The 13,814-nt window shown below is 35.9% G+C and overlaps 1 protein-coding gene across 3 annotated transcripts in view; it reads left to right on the plus strand.

Moving 5' to 3' along the window:
* ANO3 (anoctamin 3) overlaps positions 1 to 13,524 on the plus strand; it is a 111,577-nt gene extending 98,053 nt beyond the window's left edge. For all 3 annotated transcript variants that reach the window (XM_058806914.1, XM_058806916.1, XM_058806915.1), the window contains exons 19-27: positions 1,119 to 1,230; positions 2,799 to 2,856; positions 4,307 to 4,404; positions 5,867 to 6,012; positions 6,120 to 6,272; positions 6,907 to 7,054; positions 8,238 to 8,318; positions 9,174 to 9,279; positions 10,055 to 13,524. In XM_058806914.1, coding sequence (XP_058662897.1) covers positions 1,119 to 1,230; positions 2,799 to 2,856; positions 4,307 to 4,404; positions 5,867 to 6,012; positions 6,120 to 6,272; positions 6,907 to 7,054; positions 8,238 to 8,318; positions 9,174 to 9,279; positions 10,055 to 10,237 — 1,085 coding nt within the window. In that variant the 3' untranslated portion in view covers positions 10,238 to 13,524. The remainder of the gene's footprint in view (positions 1 to 1,118; positions 1,231 to 2,798; positions 2,857 to 4,306; positions 4,405 to 5,866; positions 6,013 to 6,119; positions 6,273 to 6,906; positions 7,055 to 8,237; positions 8,319 to 9,173; positions 9,280 to 10,054) is intronic.
* The last annotated feature ends 290 nt before the right edge of the window (positions 13,525 to 13,814 follow it).

The following is a 13,814-nucleotide window of genomic DNA, read 5'->3' on the forward strand; positions in this document are numbered from 1 at the left end:
GCAGTTTTTTCCCAAAATACATGAAAAAATTTTTTTCAAAAAAGATTTCTTGAATGAAATATAAAGGAGCATTAGGTGTTTCAGATAGGTCACTCATTCTTCTTGCTAAGTGTTTTACATCAGAAAAGCACACCCTTCTGGAGACAACTGTCTCTGTGTAAAGCTAGTAGTATCCTGTATATTTCTATCCAAATTTAGTCATCAGTAGACCAGGGTAGTTAAGTAGAACAAATTTTAACTGACAAATCCAGGAAGTTTTAACTTACAACTCATATGCTTTTACAACTCATGTGCTTTAAAATTTTTACCAATGTACTATATTCCAACTTTGATATGTCTATCAAAGATGGATTTTGTAAAAATTAATTTGTAAACATTATGACCAAATTCTAATTCAGACATAAATAATCTTAAGGAAAGATATCCAAGGCAGTGCAGACCCACACAGAGCACTTGTAGCCCTACTACACCTTTCTACATTTCTTTCCAAAAGAAGCCAAGAGAGAGCCTCTGTCCTTTCCTTGCTGAATTATAAACTGTTTGGCACTCCTCAAGCTTTATGAAAGGGAACTCCTAAGGATGAAGTAAAGGTTTTACAGAAGTATTTAGAGGGTGAGGAGCTTGGATGAGAAATCAGCTAGCTTTTAGGTGACTCTTTCACCTCTGCTCCCTGGGCAGCTCTACTGATTCCAAGTGCTTTCAAATTTTTGGGGGGGGTTGGGTTGTTTTGGGTTTTGTTTGTTTTGGGGTTTGGTTGGGTTTTGTGGGGATTTTTTGTGATGAGTTTTTTTCTTTGAATCAAGATATCTTTAATCTTAAGATAAAAAATTCACACTGGTTTCCAGTTTTTTTCATGGAAGTGAAACAGGTATCCTCCCATAGTATTTTGATTTATGCTGGGGGTTTATGATTATGACCAAGGGGTTCCTATCTTCTGCTTCCACACAGAAACAACGTAGTCTAAGCTGGGGCAATGAAAAGAAATCAATGGCACCATGATGGGGCACCATGATTTAAAACCATCACTTGTTTTGTTAATATTGATTGATTTGTGAGCAAACTTATGCATAACTCAATTTCATTTTTGTTTTTATAATGTATTTTGTGTCTTTCTGAAGAGCACCCTAGAACAGAATCTGAGTGGGAAAACAGCTTTGCCTTGAAAATGTTCCTCTTCCAGTTTGTCAACTTGAACAGCTCCATCTTCTACATCGCCTTTTTTCTTGGCAGGTAAGTTATGTTTGCCATACGCACTTAAAAGAAAACTTGCACAGAACTCAAAATTTTCAATAATTTTATAGATTTGAAGAAAATACAGGGACAGTATGAACTGTAAGGTTTAGGTATGAGTTGGTTTCTGGGCATAATTAAAACACTATTTCTAAATGTATGGAAGGGTTGGACCATTGTAATGTTTATTCATGAAACTGGAGAGTAAAAATTCTACTTTTTATTGGAATGTACATTACTTTCTTACTAAATAAGAAGGCAGAACTTTTGAAAATGCAGTAACTTCCTAGATGTGGATCTGTATTTAGCCCTGTGTTAATAGGCTTGATTAATATTTTCTTGTTTATTCTGCTTGAGTTACATTTCCAATAATGCATTTCTGTAAATATTAAATATTGTCTGGCAAAAGTTATACAAGAGCAGGAAGAAAAAATTCTGGCTCTAATTTTTATGTGTATCGCTAGGTTAGAGCATGAGATACAGCACAGATGTAACCTTGCTTCATTTTCAGTTCAATTTTGTAATGATCACACATACCATTCCTGCAGAACCTACAGAACATTTCAGGGTATCTTCTATAAAGTTTTACAGTATAATTTCAGTTCAGGATTGTATTACAGCGCCTGAGTGGGTCACAGCTGGTGAGAGAGAGACGGTGAATCTTGTATCTTGATCAGAAGGCTGATTTATTAAGATATTATATATAGTACATTATTACTATACTAATAGAATATAGAGAGAGGTTTGCAGAGCAGCTAGGCTAGGCTAAGAATAGATAGCAAGGAATCTACAACAAAGCTGTGGCCAAGGACTCAGTCCCCTGGCTTGCACTTTGTGATTGGCCCTTAATTATAAACATAGAACATGAGCCAATCAGGAAACTCCTGTTACATTCCACAGCATCTGATAATAATTGTTTACCTGGTCTTCTGAGGCCTCTGGCCTCCAGAAGACACAGAAATCCGAAAGAAAGGATTTCTGTGAAGAAATGTCTGCGATAGGATTGTTTGGAAAAAAACTAACAAAAACAAAAAGCAAAGAAACACAAAAAGCCTAGTAAAGACTGTTGGTGAGAATCTGTTTGCTGCATTCAGTGGGGTATTCACCATACAATACCAAAATTTCCGTGTGTATTGCTCTCTCCTGTACCTAACAGAACCAGGCATGGGTTTCTTTCTCTCTTTTATAACTTTCATTGAGGTCATCAAGAGCTGGGATTTGCTTTACAAATCAAGTGTACACTTCATATGGGCAAGCAGATCCCTGTGCTGCAGTTAATTCCCATTAGTTGTAGTGGCTGGCTTGACTTCTTAGAAGTAGATTAGAGTTTGAATAGCTAACATCTAAAATCTCTGAAGCTAGGATTTTTATTCAGGACATAATAAAAGTTTAGGATTGTTTGCAAAATGATAGTCTTTGCATTCTGAAACTTCCATATCCTACACCAGATTTAAGCCTGTGTGATTTATTCTGTTGGTATTTCCTGAATTCAGTGGATGTTGTGAAACAACTACTGATACAGGGTGTTTCTGGAATGTCCACTGAGAAACAGAAATCTTATTTTCCAGATTTGCAGGCCGCCCAGGAAAGTACAACAAGCTTTTTAACAGATGGAGGCTGGAAGAGGTAAACAATCTTGTTTTCTGCTCCTGTGATATTTCCATGAGTAAAAAGGCGGTGGCTGAAGCCCAGTTTAAAGTATTTATTATTCCAAGCGCAGCAAATATTAAACTCTAGTTTATAGCAAAGGATAGGATCCAGGAGATGGATTTTTCCTTCTGTGTTCTCCAGTGTGCTGAGTGACTGTGCCTGAGGCACACGAGTTCTTTCTGTCTGTCTTAGGGAAAAGCCATCAATAATAGACCCTTACCTCACATGCACTGTGACTCCTGTGAGATTGGAATCTCCTGGTATTTGGGATTTTTGGATAGAGGACATAAATGTAAAGCCATCAGCTTTTTAATCAACTTGCTTAATTTCTCTCAGCACAGAAAAAAAAATGGATCTATTGGAATGGGCCCAGAGATGGGGCCACAAAACGAATCAGAGGGCTGGAGCAGCTCTCCTATGAAGGCAGGCTGAGTTGGAGATACTCAGCTTGGAGCAGAGAATGCTCCAAGGAGACATTACTACTGCCTTTCAGTACTTAAAGGTGCTTCAAGGAAAGAAGGTGACAAATTTTTAGTAGGGGCTGTTGAGACAGGGCAAGGATTAATGATTTTAAACTAAGAGAGGCTAGGTTTAGACTAGGTGTAAGGAAAGGTTTTTAAAATATGATGATGAAGATGATGATGAAACACTGGGACAGGTTATCTAGAGGGGTGATGGATGTCTTATCCCTGAAAACATTCAAAGTCAAGTTGGATGGGACTCCTTTAGTTGAAAATGGCCACACTTACTGCAGAAGTTTGGACTAGATCACCTTAAGGGATCCTTTCCAACCCAAAATAATCTATAATTTTATAGAGTTCTAGAGGAAGATGAATAGTATTTTCAAAATTTAACTAGACTGTTAGAATTGCAACTTACCAGCATGCTTAAGTTTCTTCTTTTCTCTGAAAATCAAACTACTTCTACTGCAGCTTGGTAGCCAAAGAGTAAAATATTATAACTTTGTAGTCAATTAATTGAAAAATAGTTCTGTAATTACTTAACATTTTAACATGGCAGTACACACACAAGGATAGATATATATATAGATAACATACCAGTACCAGAAATTCTGCTAATGAAGTCTTTCTTTAGAATTAGATTATTGCAGATGAAATATTGCTCCATTTTTTTGAAATGAGTAAGTACTTATTGGTCTAAGTGAAACAGTCTCTATCATTTATCATAAATCTAGCACACATACCTTTAAATTAGCCAATATGATCTAATATCTAACAATATGTCTGAAGGTTGTTCAGCTGAAGTCTGTTAATTTTTATTTTATTAACATTTCTTTTAATATTTCTGCAGATGGCAAATAATGTTTTTAAACACACATACTTAATATTTTTTATTTACACTCTGAACAAATAAAAATAAATTAATTCTCTGATTTTAGCTGTTGATCTCTTCCACTTTATTTCAGTGTCATCCTAGTGGCTGCTTGATAGATCTGTGCTTACAAATGGGAGTTATTATGGTTTTAAAACAAATGTGGAACAACTTCATGGAACTAGGCTATCCGTAAGTTCAGATGCTAAAGTTCATTTTAAAAACAGTAAATCCATGTTAGCCTGATTCAGTGCTGGGGAGAAGCGGTTTTATGTTTGGAGAATGTTTTCACTCATTCCACCTCAGATATTGTCACTTTATTCCGAAGGAAAGCATTGTCTTCCACTCTGAGATAAAGATTCTCAGGGTATATTAAGCATCTCAGTTGTTTATTAGGATTTCATTTTCCATAATACAGAGATGTTCAGCCTCTGAAATGACTAATGAGCTAGGAGTCTTACACTTCTCTTGAAACGGTAAGAATATGTTTGCTGTATAATATTGATCATCAAATATTGATCAAATTAAAGTCTCAACCTTGAAAATATGTTAGAAAGGATTTTGCTCACAACATGAAATTTGCAATTGTTCTGCACATAAGGGACAGTGTACTGTATGTTGTGGAATGAGGATTTTTGAAATTAAGAAACCTACTTTAACTGCCAGGCTTCCTGTCTTCTCAGCCAAGCAGGATGTTAACCTTGTCTAAAATTTATTTTAGAACATGCTTATGTTCTGTTACGGAAATAAATGTTTTGTTTTGACAAAACCATTGTTTGCAACATAGGCAACTGTTTATCTTTCAAACAAACAAAAACTGCTCTTTCAGTAATGAGAGGGATCAAGAGCCAAACACTAAATTAGCTTGAGAGAAAAAAGAGCAGCCTTTTTATGAAAACACTTACAAGAAAGTTATTTCCCATCCTTAGTCTCTCTTCCATATTATCTAGAAACAAATAGAATCTTTTAGTTAGCCCATGTGTCAGTACTAGATAATATTTTTCATTTAAATAACATTTTAATTCATGAGCCTACTATCTCCATAATATTTATGACTACTTTGTGAAAAGATTTGCATAGCTTTATGAAGAATAGTCTTAAATATTTCCACATACAGCAACACCTCTTTAAATGCTTTTTCCTGCTTTATAAAGATAAGTATTCTATAGAACATCCAGACTTTTACGTTTGTTCAAAAATATATGTATTCTACTATTCAGTGTGTTTTACTATGGTATTTTTACTGGGTTCCACTGACGTGGTTTGTCTTTTACAGGATTGAAATAAAGCATTATTTATTTTTTAGTGCTCTTGCTATGCATGATTTTTTAATTTTTTTTTTATTTAGTCATTCAGGTAAATCCTACCAAAATAAAAGAAGTCCATGCGAGCATGTTCCATATTCTGAAAAGCTTATTTATACAATGCAAAACATGCTACATTAAAGACAATTAAAATAATAATGCGGAATTATGAGATCTTCTTTAAGTTCTTTGCATTATATCTAAGAGGATATTGTAAAATTTTCTATAAAGTATTTAAGTAATCATTCAGATGCTGTTCAAAACAGGGCTGTTTATTTCAGAACAGTACAAGAACATATTTTAGATCTGTGAGCAGATACAGTCATTAATACTCTCTTTATCTAATAAAGTTTATTACAGAATTGGTGGTCACGACGCAAAATGAAGAGAAGAGGGCAATCAATGGAGAATAAAATTTCTCTACCTCAATGGGAAAAAGACTGGAATCTGCAACCTATGAATCTCCATGGTTTAATGGACGAATATTTAGAGATGGGTGAGCAAATCTGGGAGGTGTTGGTTTTCTTCAGAAGGTAGAACTATGTTGCACGTTATAAGATTTTTTTGAATTTCCAATTTCTAACCACAGAAATGCCTGTCTAGTTTTACAGTTTGGGTTTACCACCATCTTTGTGGCTGCCTTCCCCCTGGCACCTCTCCTAGCACTGCTCAACAACATCATAGAAATCAGATTAGATGCATACAAGTTTGTCACTCAGTGGCGAAGACCCATGCCTGCAAGAGCAACAGATATAGGTGAGAAAACCCAGTGACTGCCACTGCCATCTCTTTGGGTTTTCCTCTTGAGAACAGCTCCACCCCTGAAGTATTTCATGTGTCAGGATGGTGACATAACCAACAGATTTCAGTGACAGCTTTCCTTTTTGGCAACAAAGAAATAGTTGGTTGATTTGCATAGAGGATTCCTCAAGTTTGTTTCCCATTTACAATAAGGAATTGTTATAATTTGAATATTGGAAACAGGCTAAAATTATTTCAGGCTTCTGATTTGTGGAACTCTAGGTCTAAAATAAATTGAATTTAGAAGTTAAATAAAAGGACTGAATTAACTTTTAACTTAAAATTGAATTAAATAAGAAATCTCTTTCCGGAACTTCCTATTTGGCCTTCATAACAACTTGTTATGGCTTTGTTGCTTGGCTTATCTTCTCAGCAGGGTGTGCCCTGTTTTAAGATTTCATTTGGGTGGCATGGGTGGTGGCTGCAATGTGGGGACATGGCTTCATCTAATTAGTTTTTCTGTCTCATAACTCATTCTCTACAAGAAAGGAAAACTGAATGACTAATAATGACTTTATTATCACTGATATGACTCAATATGACTATAAAAAAAACCTGACTATTTTGTTGAAATTTCTCTTGTTTCTAGGTATTTGGTATGGAATTCTGGAAGGAATTGGAGTTCTGGCTGTCATCACCAATGCCTTTGTTATTGCCATTACTTCTGATTACATTCCACGTTTTGTCTATGCATACAAATATGGTCCCTGTACAGATCAAGGGTACAGACAAGAAAAGTAATTAGGATATTCTTTATATATACATGTATTTTTGAGTGGAACACAATTTACTGCTGTATTTCTATGATAACATATATCAGATATATTTCTTTACACCTGTGCAAACCTTCCCAGATCTAAAGAGTAAGTCCAAAGAGTTTGCAGAGTAGCTCTGTATAGAAGTGGAAAACCATCTCTTCCCTCCTGAATGCAAACAAAAAAGTCTGTACATTGTATCAGTTCTCAGATCTTTTCTAGATAAGCTTTTCCTCTTCTCTGCAGTAGGTCTATGCTGTCTTCTCCAGTGCATTCCCAAATACGCATATATGCTCCCAAAAATAGTGATTTACTCTTCCTGAGCTGTCACAGGAAAAGAGAGTTTAAGGGTAAACATAGTGAGATGGGATAGGAAGAAAAGAGACACTATCAGAAAAATGTTAGTGCTTGATGCACCCTACCCGTTTAAGAGAGAACTGTGTAGTTCTTTTGTCAGTAGTGGTTTGAGGTATTACAGCAAACCAGAAGATCCAGGATTGTAAAAGGATTCCTCATGCATCTCTTCTTATATCTTCTTTGACTTTCAAATGCGCTTTAGTTGTTACAAGATAGATTTAAAGAAGACAGGATATCTTTCATGTCTGTGTGCTTTTCAAGCAACAGCAAAAATTCACTCCAACAGTCATAAATCAATATATTTATATAATTTCTGTAATTAATAGTAATACATTTTTGCCTTTAATGTAAGTGTTTGGTATATATACACTGTTCATGTTACTGTTGATGAAAACTCATAAAACCTGTTATTTTTTGTATATGCTGCATTATTGGTGGCCAAGTCTGCAAGGGTGTTAAATTATTCTGCTCTCTGTCTTTCTATCCATCTTTCAAAGATCAGTAATTTTAGAAAACAGTTAAAAGCATTGTAGCAACAATTTTTGTTTATATCTCCCAGCAGGTAAGAAGCAAAACCATAAGAAGTGCTGAAAATAGACGTAAACAGTGCTATAGCTGAAACAGTTGTTAGTCCTTTTTTTCCAGTAAAATTTGCTTCTCTGCATGAATTTCAGAATTGCTTTTGTCCTGATAAGCAAGTAAAGTATTATGCTCACAGTATCTGATAGCAGAATATGTTTACATACAGGATGTTTATTGTATAACCACTTTATGAAGAAAGTGCTGCCCATATGGCTTTTTCTTTCAGATGCTTAAAAGGATATGTCAACAGCAGCTTGTCAGTATTTGATTTGAGTGAACTTGGGATGGGATACTCAGGATATTGTCGGTACGTTTCCTTGCTCTCACTTTTTGCAATACAGGCATGGACATTAATGCAGACAGTAAATTAACAGTGCTGAAATTGCTGGCATTCCTTTTTTGCCCTTAAAAGCATTGGAGTTCATGTTTGTTCAACATGGAGTCCTTGGGTACAAAGAGTGTGTGGTAAGATACACTGCTAACATACTGGAAATTTGTGTTTTAAGTTTTTGTAGGACTCCTGCAAGCCATTATCTTTCATGTCTCTATGAATTATTTAATATAATTGTTTTACCAGCTGCCAAGAAGGGTAAAAATCCTCATTTCAATTTTGTTAAGCATTCTCAAGTCAATAAATTTAAAATACACAATTAAAATTTTTGTTACCTCTCTAAACCAGATTGAGATTACAATTCTTGCAAACAATTATGCAAGATGAATATAAGAAATACAGCATAAAAATTAAATAGGACATGAGCACACTTCTGTTTTCTGACTTAGGTTTGCAGTAAGCATTAGCTTAAATTAGGATCATATTTCATTTATGCAAACTTTGTCTGGAGACTCTCAAAGGCTTGTAAGCAAAGACAAGAACCAATTTAGAATCAATACACTTAACACTCCAGCTTTTTAACAATAAAAGAAACTGTTTGCTCTGGATTTTTAGAAGCAAAAAGTACTGTCTCATAAACAGCTTTATTTAACAGCCTGTATTCTGGACAGCTCTCCCTTTCAGTTTAACTCCTCTTGCAGTCTGCTTTCACTTCAGTTTCTCTCCTTTTAGCCAGATCTGGGATGAACCAGAGAGCCCTTGGCCATGTCAAAAGTTTTAGTTGCTCAAGAGAGCACAGAGTAACTCACTGGTTTTCTCTTTGCTCTGCAGGTACAGAGACTACAGAGCCCCACCATGGAGTTCGACTCCGTATGAATTCACTTTGCAGTTTTGGCATGTCCTGGCAGCACGGCTGGCCTTCATCATAGTATTTGAGGTTAGTTGTGGAAGGGAGCAAGCCCTTTCTACCTTTTATAGGTCTGAGTTGATTCTTTATAGTTGTCCTATAAGTAAATTGTCATTTTAATCAATTGTTTGTTCATTACAGTCAAGACAGAGGAAAAAAAATTGTGTTCCCCAAACTGTTGACTATCAGCTACTTCAAACAGAACTGACAGAGCATGCACTTGCTGTAGAACTCCTCTAAAATCATATTTCCTTGACAGTCATCTTATCCATCATGTTGGTTCCCTGCCCAATCGTTCCTATTTTATTGAAAAAGAAGAAATGCAAGTTTCGTGTATATTAGGTACAGTTATTACAAGATAGAATGTGTGTCAGGAAGATGATACATGATTCTAGGTTAATATAAAAGTTGAAACATGTATACTAAGTTTGAAGTACATATTGCATACTCCCTAGGACTCTAATCACCTATTTCCTTGATAAGCCCTGAACAAAGACTGCTTGTAGGTAGTGTTGGCATTTGTTGATCAAACTAGCATATCCTGTAGTCACATCTTCATTTAAGTCACCAACTCTACTCTTTGTTTTCCTTCTTAGAAAACTTCAGCATTTGCCCATTTCTTTTAGATGACTCATTTACTCCCATAGGAGTGTTTTTATTAAGAAAAAAACCCAAAGGAGTTGCCTTGCAGTCACAAATTGAATCTCAGTTCCAGTTTTGCCACAGACTTTTAGGCTCTAAACCGTAGTCCTACAAAGGAATACTTATTGATATGTTAAGCAATTATTTTTGTTTTTCTTTTCAGCATCTTGTTTTTGGAATAAAGTCTTTCATTGCCTACCTAATTCCAGACATACCCAAAGACTTGTGTGACAGAATGAGAAGAGAGAAATACTTAGTCCAGGAAATGATGTATGAGGCTGAACTGGAACATTTGCAAAGAGAAAGGAAAAAGAATGGGAAACAGTATCACCATGAATGGCCTTAGTCACTACAATGCTACAGCAAAACCACTTTGGAATTGGAGAGAGAAGTTGCAAAATGAAGTTCAGTCTGGCATCCGTGTGAGATTTGGTGGTGGTGTATTTATGTTCTTGCTAGGCAGTGCAATTGCATACTTTGGTGGGCACCGAGAAATGGATGTTTCCAGTGATGTCAATGAAAAGCCTTACCTGTAACTGGTCTGTGATGAGCTCCAATGATAATTGGCATTCAGAAATGTGCAGAGTAAAAATCTGAGCACTGTTTAAAAAAAAGGCAATGGGTTTTCATGCTGTTTATGAAGATACTATCAGCATGATGAAAACAGAAAATTACCTGTGAACCTATAGAGTAAGGGCATGACTAAAACCAACTTACGTGATATCCACTACTTCTACAGCTTCTGATTGCTCAGCTCCATCTCTAATGCCTCTGAAGAAAAGAGCAATTGTTGCCTTTGTGGCCATGACTTGATCTTTAAGGCTTACTGTTTTGTCAGGTTTGTCCTAGTCTCTTGTTGAGATTGTGGATGTGGTCCTACCCTAAAAAAGGGGTCTGTGGCTGCTAAATATATACTATGCAGTTTAAGATTTGCACATTAGTGTCATTAGTGTAATTAATTTATACATCTAGTTGAAAACCAAAAAGTCCAAATTCAGAAAGAAAACAGCAGTACCAGGAGAAGGTAATTTTCTATTTGAAAATTACACAGCTGTTGAGTTGTCCTTGCACTTTTCTGTGTGAAAGGCCATCTCCACATGCTTCCAGCATGAAAGAACTGTCATTTTCATGCTGTGTTACTGTTCCTCTTGATCTGCCTGGGCAATGATTCCATGACTTCAGAGAGTGCTGACTTGAAATACTCCCATGCAGTGCAAATTACTTTTTCTTCAAATACAATTACATCTTTATAGTATGCAAGCTTCTGCCAATATATATGAGGCACACAGTATAGCATTGTGGCTTGCTTTTTCAGGGAAGGAGAAGAAGAGGAATTTGTAACAAGGTTCTTCTTGTAATAGTAAATGTTGCAGTAATGTACACTTCTTTTATTGGCCTAAATATGTCATAACATTGGAGCTGGATACAGGCAAATATGTATACAGATTGTATATAAATGCATACACACACGGTATTTACTATTATTATTAGTAGTAGTATGCCTTCTTACACTTGGGGTGGATTTTTTGATAAAATCACTAAAAAAGTAGGTGTTCATTGAAGAATCAAATTTCAATTTTTATGTGCAAACAGCATACTGCAGTGTTGCTTGTGGTTAATGGTCACATTTTGGTGATGAAATTGTCTGTTACTAGCATTTCATAATACAGGAAAAGCGCTTAATGTTTTTAACAAATTTAAGGGATACCTTGAAGGGAAGGGAATGGATAAACAGAGTTACAGTTGTTCTGTTTCTCTCCTACAGTTTTAAATAATGCTTTTCTGTATTGGATGAGAAAAATCTAAAAAACAAAGAGTCAGCAAAGCACAATAGCTACAAAGTCTACAAATTTTGACATTATTTTTAGGGATAAAGCTACAGCAAAATCACTGCTGGCAGATATCAAAAGACCTGAATTTTTGCTATTTACATTAATCTTGTGTAATTAAAAAGTGTGATTTTAGTATTCACTTGCATTTATTAGCACAATAATTTTATTTTATTTCACTGAAATTAATTTCAAGAGTCAAGAGCCCATCAAAGTAGGTAAATAGGATCTGTTGTATCCAGAGAGCCTAACATCAGACTTTCAAGTTCTTCAGTTGTTTCACCACATTCATGAGCTTTCTTGATTAATTTCAGCTCTGTTACCAGACAAGGTACTTGTAGGAGTATCTATAGTACGGCATAAAAGGAGGAAGAAAATTTGAAGATCTGGCCCAATCAGGTATATTACCCATTCATTCTGTGATAAAGGGCGGATGGAACGCAGCTTGCCATATTTTGGAAAGGCTGTTTTGTTCCTTCATCTTCTGGGTTGTGCATTAAATTCCTCAGAAGTCATTATCAGAAAAAATTACTGCACTCTCTTCAGTGCTAATACAGTCACGAGGTTTGATTTAATTTATTGTTTCTTTGTCTCATTCTGTGGACTGTCAAGCACTGTTTGACAGCAGTAACCGTGTTTCACAGTTTTTATTTGTGTGCCAGCTTGTGATAATATTTGAATGCTACAGAAGGCCACAAATGAGCTCATTGTAATATCTTCTCTAAAAACAAAATGTCTTGGCTGGCCCAAGTTATAAAGATTCAGAGTAAAATCAGGCAAAAATCAGAAACATTATTTTATACTTTTTTGGCTTTGCTATTGATATTGGCATGTGTCAATACATACCAAGGCAAATTCCAAAACCACATTAAACAATCTTTTTGTATTTGAGATTTACATTTATATATATTATGAATTTTTTTCAACACTGGGATATAAGAGCGTATGAAAGGCAAGTATGTAGATCTGACATGGTGCATTTTATGCCCTGGGAAAGGACAAGAAGTTTGGAGAAACACTCTGTATGTCCTTTACTTTTGGAGGACATCAACTGTCTAGCCATTTGCTTAAGCAGAGAAACCTTTTTGCTGGACTTTGCTCAGTATGCTGTTTTCATTGACTGCACGTTATTTTCCTAAATAATAAGGCACACACTGTCCTCAGGAATAATGTATTTTTTGAATGGTGAATGATCTTTTAATATTTTAAATATTGTCTTTTCAAACAAATGACTAATATGACTAGACTGTGCATGCAGGCTGCATTTGTGAAATTTGACAAAGCTTTAGAACCTCAGTTTGTGCAAAAATGCTTTAGATCATTGCAGGTCTGATCTATGGAAAGTTTGCTCTATGCATGCGCCCTTAGAGAGACTGCATGAGCAACTGGATTTTTTTATATATGAAGTATTTGTTCAAAATGTGTTAATTATTCTTAACCAAATTCTGCATCTTGATTCAGACAAAAAATATTTCTATTTCAGGAATGGCACAAAGTTCAGATACATGAGATGCACCTCATTTCTTACAACTTTTTATTCTTAATTTGTGCCTAATGTATGAGATATGAATTTTGATGAATAAAAAAAGGAAGATAAGAATTCTATTTTATTGCCCATCCTAATGAGAGGTTCCCCTAAGTTTGTCTCTGCAATCAGGGAGGCATTAAGAGTATTCACAACTGAGTGCTAAGGCTTGCCTGAGTGTTGAACTCAACTCCCACAGCACACTGACTGAGAATCCTTCTTTGGATATTTGGAAACAAGGCAAACCTCATGATGAGTTCAGTAAAGCCTTGGAAACTGTCACCCATGGTGTTCTCCTGGAGAAGGTGGCAGCAGGTGCACTCTTAGCTGGGTTAAAGCTGGATGGCCATGCCCAGAGTGTGGCAGTGAAAGCTGTTTATCCAGCTGGCAGCTGGTCAGGAGTGTGGTTCCCCAGGGGAACCGCCAGTTCTGTTTAATGTCCTTATCAATGATCCGGACAGGGGATCAAGGGCATCCTCAGTGAGTTTGCAGCCAATCCTAAGTTGGGTGGGACTGTTGAAGGCTCTGCAGAGGGACCTGGACAGGCTGGATCCATGGGCCCAGCTCAG

The sequence above is a fragment of the Ammospiza caudacuta genome, chromosome 6, assembly GCF_027887145.1.
Source record: "Ammospiza caudacuta isolate bAmmCau1 chromosome 6, bAmmCau1.pri, whole genome shotgun sequence".
NCBI classification, from domain to species: domain Eukaryota; kingdom Metazoa; phylum Chordata; class Aves; order Passeriformes; family Passerellidae; genus Ammospiza; species Ammospiza caudacuta.